The 19741-nt window shown below is 42.6% G+C and overlaps 1 protein-coding gene and 1 long non-coding RNA gene across 3 annotated transcripts; one reads left to right on the top strand and one right to left on the bottom strand.

Moving 5' to 3' along the window:
* Positions 1 to 738: 738 nt before the first annotated feature.
* Positions 739 to 3026, bottom strand: LOC144256230 (uncharacterized). 2 transcript variants are annotated; one of them, XR_013344037.1, is made up of 3 exons: positions 2943 to 3026; positions 2040 to 2218; positions 739 to 870 (listed from the first exon to the last, which is right to left on the bottom strand). It is a non-coding gene; the product is annotated as an uncharacterized LOC144256230 (long non-coding RNA). The 2 variants fall into 2 exon arrangements; XR_013344036.1 differs by lacking the exon at positions 2943 to 3026 and adding an exon at positions 2801 to 2889.
* On the top strand, positions 2789 to 19505 carry Txndc15 (thioredoxin domain containing 15). Its single transcript, XM_026398190.2, has 5 exons — positions 2789 to 3297; positions 11133 to 11620; positions 13686 to 13849; positions 16608 to 16738; positions 18799 to 19505. The coding sequence occupies exons 1-5, from the start codon at positions 3231 to 3233 to the stop codon at positions 18993 to 18995; spliced, it is 1047 nt and encodes a 348-aa protein (XP_026253975.2). The 5' UTR covers positions 2789 to 3230; the 3' UTR covers positions 18996 to 19505.
* The last annotated feature ends 236 nt before the right edge of the window (positions 19506 to 19741 follow it).

Genomic DNA, 19741 nt, shown 5'->3' with positions numbered 1-19741 from the left:
AGTGGGTTTCATTCTCGGCACCACATTAAAAAATAAATAAAATCGTGTCCATCTATAACTAAAATAAATCTATCTATCTAATCTATCTATTTATATCTCATAGTATCAGGTACAGTGGCAGAAGCCTGTAATCCCAGCTAGTTGGGGGACTGAGGCAGGAGGATTACAAATTTGATGCCAGCCTGGGTAGCTTAGTGGGCACAAAATAAAAAGTAAAGTGGGCTGGGGATGTAGCTTAGTGGAAAAGTACCTCTGGTTCAATCCCTAGTCTTGTGGGAAAAAAAAAAAAAAAAGAAAAAGAAAATGAGAAAAGGCTGGTGGGGTGGAGTGGTAATACGGAACCCCTCTTGTGGGAGGCCATCCTCGCACGTGATTTGAGTTACCTCCCTGGCTGGGTGAGAGGTGCTTGGACACAGCGGTGTTAAAGCCATCCCACACCCTGTCCCAGGTATGAGGGCTTGTCTGTGCAGAGGTGTGCCTGGCCACTGACCTGAAGACCCAATCGCTGGCCCTGACCTTGGGATGCTGCCCCCCTTAACCTTCATTGGATGGGATTTTCCCTTGAATTTTTTGTTCCCCAATAAAAGCTCATTCCCTGGCGTGCGCTCTCTCTCTTGCCAGTCTCTTCTGTAAATCTCGCCACTGCATTAGGTGGCTGGAGGCGGGAGCTAGGAGAAGCCATCTCAGAGCTGGGAATAAAGGTAAATGAGAGTCTGTCTCTTTAATTTAAAACTCACAAGCAATTTTTATGCATTAAACCTTCTTTTATGAAGCTCATGTTGGTCCCGTGGCAGACCCTCTGCTGAGATGAAGATTACTAGAAGGCATCGAAGTCCTCAAAGCTTGTCCAGGCCCCTGCATTAAGACTCCCTGACAAGGAGCAAAATTCAGAATTATACAGTGACACACATTGCTTGGAGACATTTATTTACTAAATCATTTCCAAAGCTCTTTGGCTGAACAATATCCTTGTGGAAGTTCATGGCCCATTAACAAGGCCATGCTCTCTTCCCCCAGTATCATGGGTACACAGAGACCTAGAGGCCAGGAATAATTCAACTGTTCTTTCTAGTTGTGCACCCCATGGCAAGGTCTGGCTATGCTGCCTCCCTGCAAATACCCACCTGGCCACAAACTCTACCACCTCCTTCCTTGATGAGACTCTAGCCTATGATTATACTGATGACCTGTGGCTCAAAAGTGATTACACTCTGGGATTTCTTGCTCCCTCAGAAATCTCCATATTTTACCCAAACCCACTTCTTTTATACTGTAATAAGAAGGATATAAGCCTTATCTTAGCAGGCAAAAGGGTCACAGTAGGTATGGATGCACCATGGGGAGGGTTGGCCAATCGTGAAACTACCCTGCACAATCTAACCACAATTGAAATAATCACCCAAACACCCATGAGACTATTACAGGACTAAAGTTTCCTTAATTTCTTAGCAAATTTGGTTCTTGACAACAGTCTAGCACTAGATTATCTCCTGGTAGAACAGGGTGGCATGTCCTGTCACTAGTACTTTCTGCTGTATTTTGATAAATACTTGTACTTAGGATAAGTTGAGGTAAACATTAAAAGGATATGTGATCAGACCCAGTGGGTTTACAGGAAAGCTGTAAGGAATGCTTTACCTGGCATAATAACATGGTCTCTACCCTTTCTTGGACCTCTGTTAATTATCTTACTGTTAATGTTCTTTGGTCCTTATGTTATAAACCTCTTGGTTAAATTTATTTCCTTGAGGTTACAGCAGCTTCAGGTCAAACTGAAGGTGATGTAAGGTTTTAAACAAATACCTTCAAAAGAGGAATTGGGACTTGTATTTGCCATTAGAATAGCCAGCAAGAGATTTTTACACCTCCAGTTACCAGAGGTTGGATGTCCTCAGTCAGCAAGAAAGAGCTAAAGATACTTTTGTTCATGACTCCTTAAGGAGAATAAAATTTCTCAGGGGGAATGAGAATAAGAAACTGTCAAGTTCCCAATCATGTTTTCTGTTTTTCAGAAGCTAATTTGGCTGAATTTACACTACCTGCCTTCTTTAAAGCTTGTAAAGGGGTTTTCCAGCAGCCTCTGGACAGCTATATTATCTGTTGTATGATCTTCCTGGGATGGCAGTAATGAGCCTTCGCTATCTTCCAGATGAGCAGACTCAACATGCATGAGCCAATAACCAATCACCATGCCGAGTGTAGACCCGATCCAAGGTGCCTAGAGCAAAGATCAGATGAAACGTGTGTAGAAATCCTGAACAGTAGGCAACAACACACACAACCACCAACCCATAAAAACTTTGCCTGATATCTCTTTTAAAAGCGGGTCCAGGAACCCTATCCGTGGTGCTGTTTCTCTCCAATTCAAGTACAAGCCCTAATAAAGCCTCATTGCTTTGGTATGATTTGCCTCTCTGTAACATCTCTCTTGGAGTAAAAGCCCCCTGGGCTGTTCCTCAACATTTCTATGGCTTGCTTGGGGGTAAGGGAGAGACCTTGGTTCTGAGGCTGCTTCTGAAGAGGCCTTCCAATGTCTCTTAGTTCAAAAGACTCAGCATGCCACAGTGCTATACTTGGGGGATTGTTTTCTGAGACCCTCCCTTAGTTAAAATGAACCAACAAAAGACTCCTACCTTGAGCAAACAGGTACGGCTAAGACCACAAATGTAGCATATTCAGTTATAAGAATTGTCCTTTAGACATTTCTAAGTTAATGTGAAATTCTAATTTCACTGGGTTTATCCTGATTCTATTTGGCAATCCTTGCTAGAGTAGCGTGTAAAGTAAGAGATTTGAAGACCTGCAGCTTCCAAAGTTTCTGCCTCTCCACAAGGTGCCTGAAGGCGATTTCAGGGCCTGTCTTTGGAAACGCAGGGTGGAATCTCCTCGGGCCTGCTGCCCACACAGGTGCTGATTTGCACGCAACGAATGGGAGCACGGACCTCTGCTGGAGCCCTCCTCTGGACTTCGGGGTCAGGAGAATTGAAAAAGACCTGCGACATCTGGGGCTGGGCCTGGAATGCCAGTCATACATCAGCGGCCAGAAGCTGTCCGCCCGACTCCAAGATGGCGCCCGAGGCAGCCGCCAGACGCCAAGATGGCGGCGCGGGGCCGCGCCCGCGATCCCGACTCTTCTCCCCCAGGCTTCCTCCGGCGCTAGCGTGACTCGCGTCGCTGTGCGCCGGTTGCCTTTCGGCAGGGGTGGTCACCGCCGTCCACCGCCTCGCACTATGCGGCTCCTTGGCTGGTGGCAGGTAGTGCTGTGGCTGTTGGGGCTTCCGGCCCGCGGCCTGGAGGGTGAGTTCGCGCCGGGACAGTGACCAGGGCGGCAGGCGGTGGTGTGTAAAAGCGGGGCGAGAAGGAGGTGGGCCCGGGAGGCGCTCTTTACCTGCGCCAAGGCCCGCGATGCTCGCCCTGCTGTGCGCTGCTCCGGACCTGGTTCCCCCCCGCCCCGCTCCCTGCCCGTCAGTGGTCCGGGGCAGGGGATGGCGGGCGGGGATCGCCGGCAGTGACCCCGTCAGGAGGAATTTGTATTAAACGCCTATCGAGGTGTACCCTCTTGCTATGAGCTCTTTATTATTCATAACCATCATCATAACGGATAGCCGACGTTTATTAAGGCCTTTCTTAGAAGCCAGGAACCGTGCCTAGTGCTGTGCACCTTTATCCCATTTAGTCCGCCCACCAACCCTACGACATGGTTTCATTAACATCTCCATTTTACAGTTGAGATGAAAGGCCAAGCAATCTGCCCAAGTTTGCATCTCTGCAGACAGAACCTGTTTCTGACTTCAAAGCCCACGCTGGAGTTCATTCTGCTGGACCACTTTCTAGGGAAGCCTCAGGTGCCTCGATAAAGGACAGACTAGAAAAACTACTGGAGACCACCAAAGTCAGGCTTGCAGGGACCCCTTTAAGTGGGGGAAGGCAGTCACCCTGGACGATAGCTAGAGTGGGTAATGGAGGCTTTAGTCTTATTGCTCTTCTGACCGCCTCCTCACAGTCCAGACCTTTGGCCTTGCTTTTCATTCACACCTTAATAAAAACAGAGGCAGGGCAGCTGACTGTTGCTGAGCCAGGGGAAGGGAGAGGTACAGTCACACCGTTACCATTAATGAAAGCACTCATTGTGTGCCAGGTACTGTGCTTAGTGCAAAGTGTTATTTAATCTTTAAATATTATGCGGTAGATGTTATTGTTCCCATTTTATAGATGAGTAAAAGGAGCCTCAAGAGCCGGTAAGTCTTTGCTAAGGTCATATAGTCAGAAATTAAGGAGTCACATGAGACAAGCCCATGTCTGCCTGACCTCACAGCCAAATCTCTGTATTCCCAGTACACTTAGCCACTAGCCTCAGAGGTATGAAGGCATGTGTAGACAAACAGCTGGTCTCTTGCCTTTGGGTTGGAGGGGGTGGGAGAAAGTGAGGTCAGTATGTTGATTTTCTTAGCTGACTCCCTCAGGGGTTAGCCCAGGCGGGCTGTGTCCCCTGACTGAAAGGCCACCGTGTTAGAAAGCTGCCTTCTCTGAGCTGCATGTGTTCTTCCAGGTTCTGTAACTGCTTTTGCCTCTGGACCGGTAAAGTCAGTGATTGCCTTCCCCTCTGCTGTTTCTGGCCTTTGAGTTCCTTATCACTGCTTTAGTCTCTATACTGAGCCCACATATTGGTGGTCCCTTATTCAGTTCTTTTTTCTTTTTTTGATAAATTTTTTTTTAGTTGTAATTGGACACAATATCTTTATTTTATTTATTTATTTGTTTATTTTATGTGTTGCTGAGAATCGAACCCAGTGCCTCACATGTGCTAGGCAGCGCTCTACCACTGAGCCACAACCCCAGCCCCCTTATTCAGTTCTTCAATTGCCCAAGTTAAATGTGTTGTTTCCTGACAGAATCCTCGGCTAACTCAGGGGACTGACTTGTTGTTGGATCAATGTGAGCCCATCTTGTAGTCGGGGTCACATTCATGCAGATCCTGAGGATGATACCAGCCATGGGGTGGACCACTGGTCATCGTGGACTGCTCATGAGTAGGGTGAGAACAGAGGAAACTTCACCAGCTGGTTCCTTCCCAGAGTGGCTGAAAACCTAAGACCTTTCTCTGTAGAGAGCACCACTGGCAGATTAGCATCTGGAGCGGCAATGCTGCCCAGGTGCCTAAGGATCGGAGTGAACTCCTGGCCTCAAGACCCCTGCCACCAGTCACCAGGCAGTCAGCCAGCAGATTCTTACTGCCAGACATAGTTGGGCTCTGAGGATTCAGTGATGAACCAGACAAAACAGGGACTGGGAGTACAGACAGAGCCATGTCATGTGGGGCCTGTTTTTTAAATTTTGAGACAGGGTCTAGTTATGTTGCCCAGGTTGGCCTTGGCCTTGAACTTTGGATCCTCGTGCTTCAGTTTCTAGAGTAGTTGGAATTATAGATGTGGGCCACTGCACTCATCCGTCATTGTTTCTTTTCTTCCTAATAGCTAAATGACAATGTAAGATTGCTGTTGTTCCTAATTTGAACTATGTACACATATATCTTCATGGAGGAAAGGGGTTGTATTCCTGAACTCAAAATACCAACTCTGGGCATCACCGAGATTCTCTGTTGGTTTTCTGCTGGGAACATCTATCTGAGGATGATCAGAAAGATCTGGATTCTAAATTGTCCCTGTTGGCATAGTGTACAAGTTTTTTATTGTTGTTTTTTTGTGGTTCTAAAAACATCCCCAGCCCTTTTAAAAAGAAATTAAATTTTTTTTTTCTTTATCTTGAAGTAGAGTCTTGCTAAGTTGCCCAGGCTGGTCTTAAACTTACCTTCCTTCTACCTCAGTTTCCCAGGATATTGGGATTATAGGCATGTTGGAATTTTACCTGGAGGCTAAATTGTCTCCTGAGCCAGGTGTGGTGGCACACACCTGTCTGTAATCCCAGTGTTTAGGGAGGCTGAGGCAGGAGGATTGCAAGTTCAAGGCTAGCTTCAGCAATTTAAGGAGGCATAGAAACTTAGCAAGACCTTGTCTCAAAATAAAAATAATAATAATAATAATAAAAAAAAGGGCTGGGGTTGTGCCCCTAGGTTCAATCCCCAGTACCAAAAACAAAAGAGAAAAATGTACCCTGAGATTTTTCTTCTGGAGATTCAATGTTTTATCATTCTCTATTTACTTAGGGGATCTAGAATGTTGACTAGGTTAGTAAGGGCAGATCTCCATGGAGCTGGGGTGTTTTGGTATAGGGTTGACCCCCAAACCTGGCACCTTTCTTTCTTCTCCAACTCTCTGGTTTCTTTTCCTGTGCAGCAAACTTGTTTATGCTCATCAACTAAAGGCTATAGACGGAGCACCAGTGTGATCCTGTTCCCCACAAAACTGCCAAAGCTCCTTGCCTGGGCACCCTGGCCCTTCTCTCTGTTGTAGTCACAGAAGTGCTTGACCAGACTCACTTGCTGCCTAACATTGTCGCCTGTCCCTCCCTGCCTCTTTTTCCATTGGTGTTATATATCCTCAAATTGTTCCTATGTCCTAAAAACACAAATAAAAACCTCTCTTAGTTCTTTGGAGATATATATATACACACATACACACACACTACCTTGTCTTCCTTGTCCCCTTCATAACAAGAATTTTGGAAAGAATTGTGGGCATTTATCCATGTAATTCCCACTCTGCCATTCTTTATTCTTTTATATGTGGATTTTTTTTTTAAAGAGAGAGTGAGAGAGGAGAGAGAGAGAGAGAGAGAGAGAGAGAGAGAGAGAGAGAGAATTTTTAATATTTATTTTTTTAGTTCTCGGCAGACACAACATCTTTGTTGGTATGTGGTGCTGAGGATCGAACCCGGGCCGCACGCATGCCAGGCGAGCGCGCTACTATTTGAGCCACATCCCCAGCCCCTATATGTGGATCTTTATTTACCTTTGGTATTCATTTTCTTCTGCCTGAAGTAGTCCCTTTAAGATTTTTGTGTGTGAGTCTATGGCAGTGAATAATAATACTAATAATACTAATAATTATTATTATTATTTTCTCCTTCTCTTTAGTGCTGGGGGGTTGAACCCAGAGCCTTATACATGCTAGGCATACTACCACTGAGTCCCTATCTCAGCTTTTGGATTTTTTTTTTTTTTTTTTAGGGAGGGGGTCTTCTTTTGTTGCCTAGTCTAGTCCTGAACTTTGGACACAGGTAATTCTGCCTCAGCATCCTGAGTAGCTGAGATTACAGTTGTGCACCACTGCAGGGTTTATTTATTTATTTATAAAATATTTTGTTTTAGTTGCAGTTGGATACAATATCTTTATTTTATTTTTATGTGCTGCTGAGGGTCAAGCCCAGTGCCCCAAATGTGCTAGGCGAGCCCTGTACTGCTGAGCCACAACCCCAGTCCCTGCGGGGCTTTAAAAAAAAAAAAAAAAAAAAAATCTTTGTTTTTTGTAAGATATTTTTGATGGGTATAGAATTCAAGATTTGTGTTTTTTTTTTTTCTTTTCCTTCAGTACTTTAAAATTCTGCTCTTGCTTACATTATTTCCAATGAGAAATCCACTGTCATCTGTGTCTTTGTTCCTTTGTCCTTCATATATCTGGTTTTTTTTTTTTTTTGGACACTTTTAAGATTTTCTTTTTGTTACTGATTTTGAGCAATTTGATTTTGATGTGCTTTGGTGTAGTTGGTTGAGCTAGGGATTTGTTGAGATTCTTGGATATATGGATTTATAGTTTTTATCAAGTAGAAGAGTTTTGGGGTCTGTCTTTCTTTGCTGAGCATTGAACCCAGGGTCCAATGCATGCTAGACAGTACTCTACCACTGAGCTACATCCTCAGCCCCACTTTTAAAAAATATTTTTCATTCATTCATTTTTTTTTGTTTGTTTGATTTTTGGTATCAAAGATTGAACCCAGAGTTGCTTAACCATTGAGCCACATCCCCAGCTGTTTAATTTTTAATTTTGAGACAGGGTTTCACTAAGTTGTTCAGGGCTTCTCTAAATTGCTGAAGTTGGCTTTGAATTTGCAGTCGTCCTGCCTCAGCCTCCCAAGCTGCTGGGATTATAGGTATGTGCCACCACTCCTGACTCATTCATTTTATATATACTATATATTATGTTATCATATGATTTTTATACACGCACAAATACACACACACACACACCTACACACACAAATTATTTTTCCCCTCATTCTCACTCCGGTGACACAATTCACTGGTAGTTCCCAAGCCACATGGTAAGCTTTTCTTGAGGGCAGTCAGCATCATTTGTTTCCATTGGTCAGTGTCTGGTGTCTGGCATTGAATTGAGTTGGAGAGCAGGAGTCATCCACAGAGGTCTATGGCAATTGCTAAATGGGCACCAGGATTGCCCGGGACTCTTCCCTTTTCTGAATATTTAGCCCAGGACCCACCTTCTGGCTCCAAAGTGGGAGGAAAGTCCTCCTCTCCTTCCTGCTGTAGTGGTTGCACTGCTGGGCCCATCTCTTAGCATTCCAAGAACAGCAGCTCAAGGTTGGCGGGTAGGACAGCAGAGTCTAGCTGTCAAGGTCATTCTAGGAAGGAGATGCTTTGTGGCTTGAGTAGTGTTCCTTAGGCAGAATGGCCTGGCATCCTCCAAGGATTCATTGTGAGGCGAGTTAGGCCCATTCTGGAGTAGCAACCAGAAGCCTTTGTCCTTAGAACTGGCTCTGCTGGGGCTGGGGATGTGGCTTAAGCAGTAGCGCGCTCGCCTTGCATGCGTGCGGCCCGGGTTCGATCTTCAGCACCACATACAAAGATGTTGTGTCCGCTGAGAACTAAAAAAAATAAATATTAAAAAAAATTCTCTCTCTCTCTCACACTCTCTTTTTTTTTTTTTATTATCTAATCTTTTTTTTTTTTATTGTTGGTCGTTCAAAACATTACATAGTTCTTAATACATCATATTTCACAATTTGATTCAAGTGGGTTATGAACTCCCAATTATACCCCGTATACAGATTGCTGAATCACATCAGTTACCCTTCCATTGATTGACAAATTGCCTTTCTAGTGTCTGATGTATTCTGCTGTCTGTCCTATTCTCTACTAACCCCCCTCCCCTCCCCTCCCCTCCCCTCCCCTTTTCTCTCTCTACCCCTTCTACTGTAAATCATTTCTTCGATTTGTATTATCTTGTCTTACCCCTCCTTTCCTCTTATATGTCTTTATGTATAATCCTGAGGATCGCCTTCCATTTCCATGCGATTTCCCTTCTCACTCCCTTTCCCTCCCACCTCTCATCCCTGTTTAATGTACATCTTCTTCTCAAGCTCTTCGTCCCTACCCTGTCCTTGTTTACTCCCCTTATATCAAAGGGGTCATTTGGTATTTGTTTTTTAAAGATTGACTAGCTTCACTTAGCATAATCTGCTCTAATGCCATCCATTTCCCTCCAAATTCTATGATTTTGTCATTTTTTAATGCAGAGTAATACTCCATTGTGTATAAATGCCACATTTTTTTTATCCATTCATCTATTGAAGGGCATCTAGGCTGATTCCACAATCTTGCTATCGTGAATTGTGCTGCTATGAACATCGATGTAGCAGTGTCCCTGTAGCATGCTCTTATTAGGTCTTTAGGGAATAGACCGAGAAGGGGAATAGCTGGATCAAATGGTGGTTCCTTTCCCAGCTTTCCAAGAAATCTCCATACTGCTTTCCAAATTGGCTGCACCATTTTGCAGTCCCACCAGCAATGAACAAGAGTGCCCTTTTCCCCGCATCCTCTCCAGCACTTATTGTTGTTTGACTTCCTAATGGCTGCCAGTCTTACTGGAGTGAGATGGTATCTTAGGGTAGTTTTGATTTGCATTTCTCTGACTGCAAGAGATGGTGAGCATTTTTTCATGTACTTATTGATTGATTGCATGTCCTCCTCTGAGAAGTGTCTGTTCAGGTCCTTGGCCCATTTATTGATTGGGTTATTTGTAATCTTATTGTCTAATTTTTTGAGTTCTTTGTATATTCTGGTTATTAGGGCTCTGTCTGAAGTGTGTGGAGTAAAGATTTGTTCCCAGGATGTAGGCTCCCTGTTTATCTCTCTTATTGTTTCTTTTGCTGAGAAGAAACTTTTTAGTTTGAGTAAGTCCCATTTGTTGATTCTAGTTGTTAACTCTTGCGCTATGGGTGTCCTATTGAGGAATTTGGGGCCCCATCCCACAGTATGTAGATCATAACCAACTTTTTTTTCTATCAGATGCCGTGTCTCTGATTTAATATCAAGCTCCTTGATCCATTTTGAGTTAACTTTTGTGCATGGCGAGAGATAGGGATTCAGCTTCTTTTTGATGCAAATGGATTTCCAGTTTTCCCAGAACTAAAAAAAATAAATATTAAAAAAAAATTCTCTCTCTCTCACACTCTCTTAAAAAAAAAAAAAAAAAAAAGAACTGGCTCTGCCACTCACTAGCTGTGTGCCATCAGGCATTGCACTGAGTTTCTCTGTGCCTTATCTTGGTCATCTATTATGTGAACTTGATCACCCCATCTGGCACATCTCATAGAGCTGTTCCAAGGGTGCATAGATGCTTTGACCTAGTAGGGTCTTGCATAAAACTATTATTTTCTGCTGGGTTGTGCACACTTGTAATCTCAGCCACTTGGGATGAGGCAGGGGGATTGTAAATTCAAACTCAGCCTCGGCAATTTAGCAAGGCCCTAAGCAACTTAGTGAGACCCTGTCTTTGAATAAAAGTATAAAAAAGGTCTGGGAATGTGGCTCAGTGGTTAAGCACCCCTGTGTTCAATCCCTGTTTACAGCACCCCCTCTCCCCGCAAAAAACTCCCAAACAACAGCAACAACAATTATTTTATTAAGTATTCTCATCAAGCAAACGAAAATGTTGAAGTGTTTATATCATATTTTCCTGATCAGATGTCTGCACCAGAATGTTTTGGTTATAACTCATAAGGCAGGCAGTGGGGTCCAGGTGAACCTATGTATTTGTCTACTTATTTGGTACCCATTAATCTAGATTGGTGACAATCTTCCTGAAAAGGAGAATGGTGATAGTCCTCTGATAGTCTGATGGGAAGCATAACTTTTTCTCCACAGGCGAAAATTTCATTTTTTGAAGAGTTCATTTACTTTTGAGTCGATTATCACTGAACATGCTGGCATGTTTTAGTTGCAGAGAAAAATGATCACATATGGTCAGAGGGGCAGCCGGCTTCCCATCTCCAGGCAGGGGCTGTGTACCTGAGCGAGGAGGAGCCCCCACATGACCGCACGGGCCGGGACAGGGCTTCGGAGGAGGCTGGTGCTGGGCTGGGGCTGGACGCTAACCAAGATCCCATGGTGGTGCTGTCTGTGATTCCTGGGGAAGCTGAGGACAGACGGAGCTTGGAGCCCAGTGGTGGCACCTGTGGTGCTGATGGAGAGGAAGACTCAAGGTGCAGTGCCCGAGACAGCCTCTTCTCTCTGGACAGAGGTGGGACAAGCTTCCCTGAAAGAGAAGAGGAGTACTATGCGGAGCCTGAGGTGGTGGAACCTGATCCTGCCCCTGCAGAGGACACCAATAATACCGAGAGCCTCAAGTCCCCAAAGGTGAACTGTGAGGAGAGGAATGTGACAGGGTTGGAGAATTTCACTCTGAAAATTTTAAATATGTCCCAGGTAAGAAAAAACATTTAGCACTTTTCTCCTTTCAGTGCATGAGTCCTATGATGAATACTCTACCAGCTTTTCACAGGGAGGGCCACCATCTTTATCATGTTCTTAGTGGGGGGTAACATTGAGTGGCCCTGTTAATGAAAGTTGACTTTGCTTCTGGTGAAATTTATAGGAAAAGGAGGAAATAGAATTAATGAGCTCACAGTTTTGAGCTCACAGTTTAATTATGCTTTATTTTGGTACTGGGAATTGAACCCAGGGGTGCTTTACCACTGAGCCACATCCCTAGCCCTTTTTAAAAATTTTTTTCTTTTGAGACAGGGTCTCACTAAGTTGCTAAGTTGGCTTTGAACTTTCTATCCTCTTGCCTCAGCCTCCCAAATTGCTGGGATTACAGGAGGGCACCACTTTGGCTCAATTATGCTTTTTAGGTGGCCAAAATCTAGTCATTCTTTGGGTAATCTCACCATCATGCCTTATGATAAAAACCCCAGTGGATAGATAGTTGGTTAGCATCAGAATCATAGCATTTGACTTCCAGAGCTGGGGATATAGCTCAGTGGTAGAACACTTGTCCTGCTTTCAAACGAAGTATTTATTACAGAGGCAACATAAAATTCCTGAGTTACAACTGGTCAGTGGCTTGTGCCTGCAGTCCCAGCTACTCCCAAGGCTGGCTTGAGCCCAGAGTTCAAGACTGATCTGGGCAAAGTAGTGAAACACTGTCTCAAAATAACAAAACAAAACAAAATTGAACTAAATTATAATTTAGCAGTATTTAGATGAGAAGTATTTATAATTCCCTTGAAGTTATGTCACATTGATTGTCATTTTCTTTCCTCTAAAGAATGTGGACCAGTAATTGTTTTGGAGCGAGAGCTGAGACCGTTGTCCTAAACCCAGCCATGCTTTTCCAGCTAGTTGGATAAATGATGATTCCAAATGGAATTCTGGGACAATGACTGACAATTTCTGTAGTTGAGAAGCCAGAAGAGCAGGATGAAGTCAGGCTGCTTGTATGAGAAAAATAAATCCCAGCTCTGAAAGCTGTGATTGCTTCTTGTCAGGGAGGGCATGATACAGTTAGTGCATGTAGCTTCTCTAGGAACAAGGGTCAGCCTGGGGTCTCACATCCCCTCCTGAATGTGGTAAACATTTTGCCTTAGTCCTGCAGTATTGTTTTACTGAGTCACATACATAACCAGGATAGTCTGAGTTATAGTTTAAATAGCTGGTGGTAAGGACAGTGCACACTTGACTTTAGGTAACCTTTGGCCTCATGCATTGATCCAGTTGCTTGGTATAGACTTAGCTCTACTAAAGTGATAGCTTGGGTCTGATATCATAGTATCAGACTCAAATATCTTTTGAGATTGTTTGATGGATGTGTTAGTCAGTTTTCTGTTACTCTAACAAAATACCTTAGATAATCAACTTAAAAAGAGGAAAGGCTTGTTTGAGCTGACAGTTTTGTAGGTTTCAGATCATGGTCCGTTGACACTGTCACTGTTGGGCCTGTGGTGAAGCAGTACATCATGTTGGGAGTGTGTGGCAGAAGAAGCCCTCTTCTCATGGAGGCTAGAAAGAAAGAGAGAGTGTGAAGAAACCAAGGACCCCAAATCCCATTCAAGTACACACCTGAAATGCCTAAGACCTTCCAGGTCTATCCCGTTCAGGCTTCACCACCTCCCAGTGGCACCATGGGCCTTTGGGATTTAAATCATAGTATTTGAGATGCACAATTCAAAGGCATGGGCAGTGACCTGTACCCTGTGAGTATTTGCATTTGAAGTAATGGATTATGAAAAATACTAAAACAGCTCTCTAGTCATATTTGAAAAGCTTAGAGGAAAATACATACCATGTCATTTGGTACTGCTTTTCTACTAATTCCTGGATCCATGTGGTTTGAATCCCAAAGGTTCCTGAGGAAGTTGCGCAGCTCTCCCTGCCCCCAGCTGAAGTTCCTCTCTCTGGAGGCAGCGGGCGTTTCTCTTTCTTGGGTGTCCGGCCAGAAGCACGTGTATGTACTTTATTGCTGACGTCGGTGCTGTTTCTTTCACCACAGGACCTTATGGATTTTCTAAACCCGAATGGTAGTGACTGTACCCTGGTACTGTTCTACACTCCATGGTGCCGGTTTTCCGCCAGCTTGGCCCCTCATTTTAATTCTCTGCCCCGGGCGTTTCCAACTCTTCACTTTTTGGCACTGGATGCATCTCAGCACAGCAGGTATCTTCCCATGGCGGGGTTTATGGCTCATCCTTTTGGCTGATGGTGCGGTTATGTGGAGGCTGCAGTTAGATAAGTTAGAAGTGGAGGAGGAGGTGGTGGAACTATGCGATGATGGAAGGAAGGGAAAGGCAAGACTGAGGTGTGTCAGCCAGTTGCCGTGGCACATGCCTGTAGTCGCAGCTACTCAGGAGGCTAAGGTGGGAGAATCACTTGAGCCCAGGAATTTGAGAGTAGCCTGAGCAGCACAGGGAGATCCTGTGTCAAAAAAAAAAAAAAAAAAAAGTGAATTAGTGCAAGAGTGTCAAACTTCTGAGAAAGCCAGTGGCATCATTTTTTGGAAGACCCTTAACAAAAGAGGCTTGGTCTCTGTGTGGTGGATTTAAAGGTGTCACATTTTGGCAGAATAAAGTCCAAAGGACTTTGGAGGGTCCTGGCCAGAGTGAGTTAGTGCAACTGGTGTCACAGTATGAGGTCTCTTGTGACTTTAACCTGCAGATTAGGTCCCCATCCCTGTCAGCCTAACTCTTAGGACCCTTTTTCTGTGTTTACTTTGACATTCTTCCTTTCCTTGTATTTTCTCTTGTCTTTCCTTTCTTTCCTTCCTCCTTCTTACATATACTCTTTTTTTTCTGAGTACCAGGGATTGAACTCAGGGTCGCTCAACTACTGAGGCACATCCGCAGCACTATTTTGTATTTTATTTAGAGACAGAGTCTCACTAGTTGCTTAGTGCCTCCCCATTGCTGAGGCTGGCTTTGAACTTGTGATCCTCCTGCCTCAGCCTCCTGAGCTGCTGGGATTACAGGTGTGCACCACCGTACCCAGCTCTTACATCTACTCTTTGCATGCAAGTTCCACAGTAAACATTCAATAAAGTAATGAATTAATTTAACCCATTAAAGTAACATTTACCTTTGTTTTATGTTTCTGTTATATTGCCCACTCAGTTTTTATCTTTTTTGGGAGGGAGGGTAAATTGGGTCTTGCTACATTGCCCAGGCTGACCTTGATCCTCCTGCTTCAGCTTCCCAAGTAGCTGGGATTATAGGCATGTGCCACCACCCTTGGCTCATCTTTTTAAAATGTCTAATAAAACAAGTTAGAGAATTTATTCAGATATTTTGCATTTACCCTAAGTGCTGTGATCATGGCCAGTTTATAAACTGTGTTCCACTTCTTCTAAATCAGATGTTCCTTAGTAGGTCACAAGACAATGTGTGTGAATCAGTCTAGAATGTTGGGAACCTGGTCAAGGTGATGGTAAAGGCTTTATTAATTTGTACTCTACTAATATTTTTCAGTGTTGGTCTATAACTGCTAATGTTTACATGAAACTTTTATGGAAAAAGAATAAAGGAATAAAAGAAATAGAAATTTATTTTGTTTCATGGTTCCGAAGGCTTCAGCCCCTGGTCAGTTCAGGCCCTGCCGGTGTGCTAAGGCATCATAGCAGAAGCACCTGGTGGAGGAAAGCTGCTCAGCTCTTGGTGGCCAGGAAGTAGATGGAGTTTGCTTGTAGTCACAAGCCTCACCCCAAACACATTAAGCTGTGAACCCATAAATGGATCAATCATTTAATGAAGTCAGACCTTATGATCCAGTTACTTCCCAAAGCCCCCACCTCTGAACACTACTGCACTGGGTACAAAGCCTTCAACACATGAGTTTTTGGGGACGTTTAAGATCTAAATTATAGGCGGCAGGTGAGGTGGCACATGCCTATAATCCCAGTGGCTCAGGAGGCTGAAGCAGGAGGATCATGAGTTCAAAACCAGCCTTAGCAAAAGCAAGGCCCTCAGCAACTCAGTGAGACCCTGTCTCTAAATAAAATACAAAATAGGGCTGGGTTGTGACTCGGTGGTCAAGTGCCCCTGAGTTCAATCCCCAATACCATTAAAAAAAAAAAGATCTAAATCATAACATAGGAATCTCATATATTAATATGCAAATAGCATGTTACTTGATGAGAAGAATATTTTGATTATTCAATATTTTTGTTTCACTAATGGGGGAAGCTGAGGTTTAGGGAGGTTAAATAATCTGCCCATAGGTCACAACTGGTTCAGTGGCCTGAGACTAGAACCCAGACTGGTCTGTATTTTGTAGAGGTGAAATAATCCTACCCAGGTCAGATTACTTCCAAGTCCTCTTCCCCTAATTGTGAACTTCCTGGTGCATTACGTTATATATTCCCTTGCACCAATTACCAAATCAATTGCTTTCTGTAAGTTGATGTTTTTGTTTTTTTTTTAGGGATGGAGATGGGCATTCTGAAGAAATTGAAATTTCTTCTGTCAAATAAATTGATACAGTGTGCTTTGTCCGTGAATTAGAATTTTCTGTTCTGATGTTTAACAGTTAGGAACTTAAATAGTGGAATAATTGGGTCATGGGTAGATTCACATGGTCATAGAAAGCAATTCAGGAATACCCCCAATCCTGACCCATAAGGAAAGAGGTCAAGAAAAAACTGAAAGCTTCAAATTTGAATATCGGAAATCTCCTCAGGTCACACAAAACTGATCCTTTCTCATTTATTTCCACCATTCTGATATGAGAAAGCTTGCTATTAATTAACTCAGGTTTTCTTTTTTTTTTTTTTATATTTATTTTTTTTAGTTCTCGGCGGACACAACATCTTTGTTGGTATGTGGTGCTGAGGATGGAACCCGGGCCGCACGCATGCCGGGCGAGCGCGCTACCGCTTGAGCCACATCCCCAGCCCCAGGTTTTCTAATTGACTTCTTTCTCTCAGCCTTTCTACCAGGTTTGGCACTGTAGCTGTTCCTAACATTTTGTTATTTCAAGGAGCTAAACCAATGGCTAGATTCAATCATACAGATCGAACACTGGAAACACTGAAAATCTTCATTTTTAACCAGACAGGTATGTAGCAATAATATGCTGGGGAAGAAGATATCTTACTTCTGGGGGTGTATGCCTTTCTTTTTGGGGGGTTACTGGGGATTGAACTCAGGGCCACTGAACCACATCCCAGCCCTATTTTGTATTTTATTTAGAGACAGGGTCTCACTGAGTTGCTTATTAGTCTTAAAGTTGCTGCGGCTGGCTTTGAACTCACAATCCTCCTGTTTCAGCCTCGCCAGCCACTGGGATTACAGGCATGCGTCACTGCGCCTGGCAGTGTATACCTTTTGATTTGCTTAAATCCTTAGATTGACTTTAAAGTGTCAAAATTATTTTATTTAAAAACTAATTAATTAATTAATTAAAGTTCTTTTCTAACGAACTCGTGATCTTGTTAAATACCTCTCCATCAGTGGCAAGCTTAACATGAGTAGGTAATTTAATGATTATAGATACCATTTAAAAAAAAAGATTTATTAAAATATAATTCATATATCATACACTTTACCTATAGACACCTTTTTATATTCATTTTTAGTTATTTAATATTTACACAAAATTACATAAATCATTGGTGATGAATTTTTATAAAGTGAAATTTCAACATTACATACAACTGAAAATGTATGTAAAAAGATATCTATACCCTGAGTAACCCATACTCGGTACAAGAAACACATGAGCAAAATAGCCCCTCTGCAAAGATAGCCAGTCTTGACTCCATACCAGTCTAGTGTTACCTGTTTTGTATTAGTGGAGATGTATTGTGTATATTCTTGGGTGTCTGACTTATTTCGTCCAACTACTATGCTTATGAGATATGTCTGCATTGTTTTTGTTTTGTTGGCATTCATTTATTAATCCATTTGCAGATGTTATTCTAATTCTTTAATTTAATTCCTTAATGTTTAAACATATGGCCAGGGCTGGGGTGCAGGTCAGTGTAAGACCACTTTCTTAACATGTGTAGGACCCTGGGTTTGATTCTCAGCACTGCAAACAATCAAACCAAACCAAACCAAACAAACACAACTTCACTTTTTACTCTTTTTTTTTTTTTTTTTTTTTTTTTAAAGAGAGAGTGAGAGAGGAGAGAGAGAAAGAGAGAGAGAGAGAGAGAGAGAGAGAGAGAGAGAATTTTTAATATTTATTTTTTAGTTCTTGGCGGACACAACATCTTTGTTGGCATGTGGTGCTGAGGATCGAACCCAGGCCGCACGCATGCCAGGCGAGCGCGCTACCGCTTGAGCCACATCCCCAGCCCACTTTTTACTCTTTGTAAGAGTTTGAGCATTTAAACTGAAGAAAATTTCCACCATTGTAAAACTTAACTACTCAAAAGCCTTACTGTCTTAACTAAGAGTATCCCTTCTTTCTGAAGTGTACTTAGTGGAAATAAGTTCAAATTAGAACACACTTCCCAGATATAGTGAGTTGCATGCAATCACTTTTCTCTTAACACTAAAGAGCAAAGTGCTAAGTTAATTGGAGGTGTGCAAGTGGGCCACAAAGTGGTTAGGAATCCAGGTCTAGTACTGGATCCCAGACTGGTGTGTGGAGAGGAAGCCATTTTCTTCACTGCTCTAGGAAAATGTAGAACACACAAAATCTAGGAGTCCTAGTGTCTTTGGTGATTACAATCCTAATAGTTGCTAGTTCTACCAATTTTTTCAGTAACTTATTTAAAAACATTTTGAATTCAGCATTACTTAAACATGTGGAAACATTCTGTGAACTCCTGCAAATAAGTAGCTTTACTAGTTGCTTGTTAAACTTTGGTCTCAGGAGAACAAAAGGCAGCTCCTACAAGGCATTGACTAAGAAATCTCTGATGAGTCCACAGAAATTCTGGAATTTTAGCTTGGAATAGTTGAATGGATTCCTGATCCTTTGATGTGGTGGGGAGAAAGGCAAGCTACAAATTATACTGACAAGCAGGTGAAATTCATCCCAGATATAATAGCGGTGGTGTTTATTTTAGGATTGCATGTCATTTTGCATACCATGCATCGTACTTCAAAAAAATCTGTGTCGGATGTGTTTTCTCTCTGGTTTGAAACAATTGATTTTTCTTTCAGGTATAGAAGCCAAGAAAAATGTAGTGGTAACTCAAGCTGACCAAATAGGCCCTCTTCCCAGCACTTTGATAAAAAGCGTGGACTGGTTGCTCGTATTTTCCTTATTCTTTTTAATTAGTTTTATTATGTATGCTACCATTCGAACTGAGAGTATTCGGTGGCTAATTCCAGGACAAGAGCAGGAACATGCCGAGTAGTGATGGACTGAAAGAAGCTAAAGAGAGGAGAACTTGCAGTTTTTCATTTCAGAAATTATTGCTGTAATCTCATACATTTTCTCCAGTGAAGTGTTGACTTGCAACTTCAGTCAAGTTAAAAGAATCATGCCTTTGTTGAATGGGTAAAAGAATTACAAACTGGTGTTTTAACTAGTTTTGGAATAAGCAGATGCAAAAATATTCATTAGAACTTACTATTCTTGTTTTTATTGCTTGAATATAACCCAATATTTTAGGAATAATCCAGTTTGAAATGTGAAGACATATTATGGTAGAATAATAAGTATAGTGCCATTGTAATTACTGTGTACAAGGCAGAAATAGAAAATTCTTGGTTCCTTGTGTATGTCTAGGAAAGTTGGTTTTCTGTTTGCAGTTTCTCTTCCAGAGTTGGTTAAGCAGGAACATGTTTTGTTATGGGAAGAATAATTAGAACTGACAGTGTATCCCTAAAATTGCAACTGATGGAAAATAAAAAAGTGAAATATCTTGGTGTTTGTGATCTCTGCTTTCACTGAAAGAATTTAAAGTGATTTCACTTGTTTCTAGGTAAGACAGATGTTAGGAAAAAGTAATTAAAAAAAACATTTTTTTTTTTTTTTGTATTAGAGATTGAACACAAGACCTTGCATACACTAGGCAAGTAATCTGCCACTAAACTGCATCCCTGATCTTTTTTTTTTTTTTTTTTTTGCTACCGGGGATTGAATTCTGGGAAACTTGAC

The sequence above is a fragment of the Urocitellus parryii genome, chromosome 1 (assembly GCF_045843805.1).
Source record: "Urocitellus parryii isolate mUroPar1 chromosome 1, mUroPar1.hap1, whole genome shotgun sequence".
In the NCBI taxonomy this organism is placed as follows: domain Eukaryota; kingdom Metazoa; phylum Chordata; class Mammalia; order Rodentia; family Sciuridae; genus Urocitellus; species Urocitellus parryii.
This window is presented reverse-complemented; position numbering and strand designations above follow the sequence as displayed.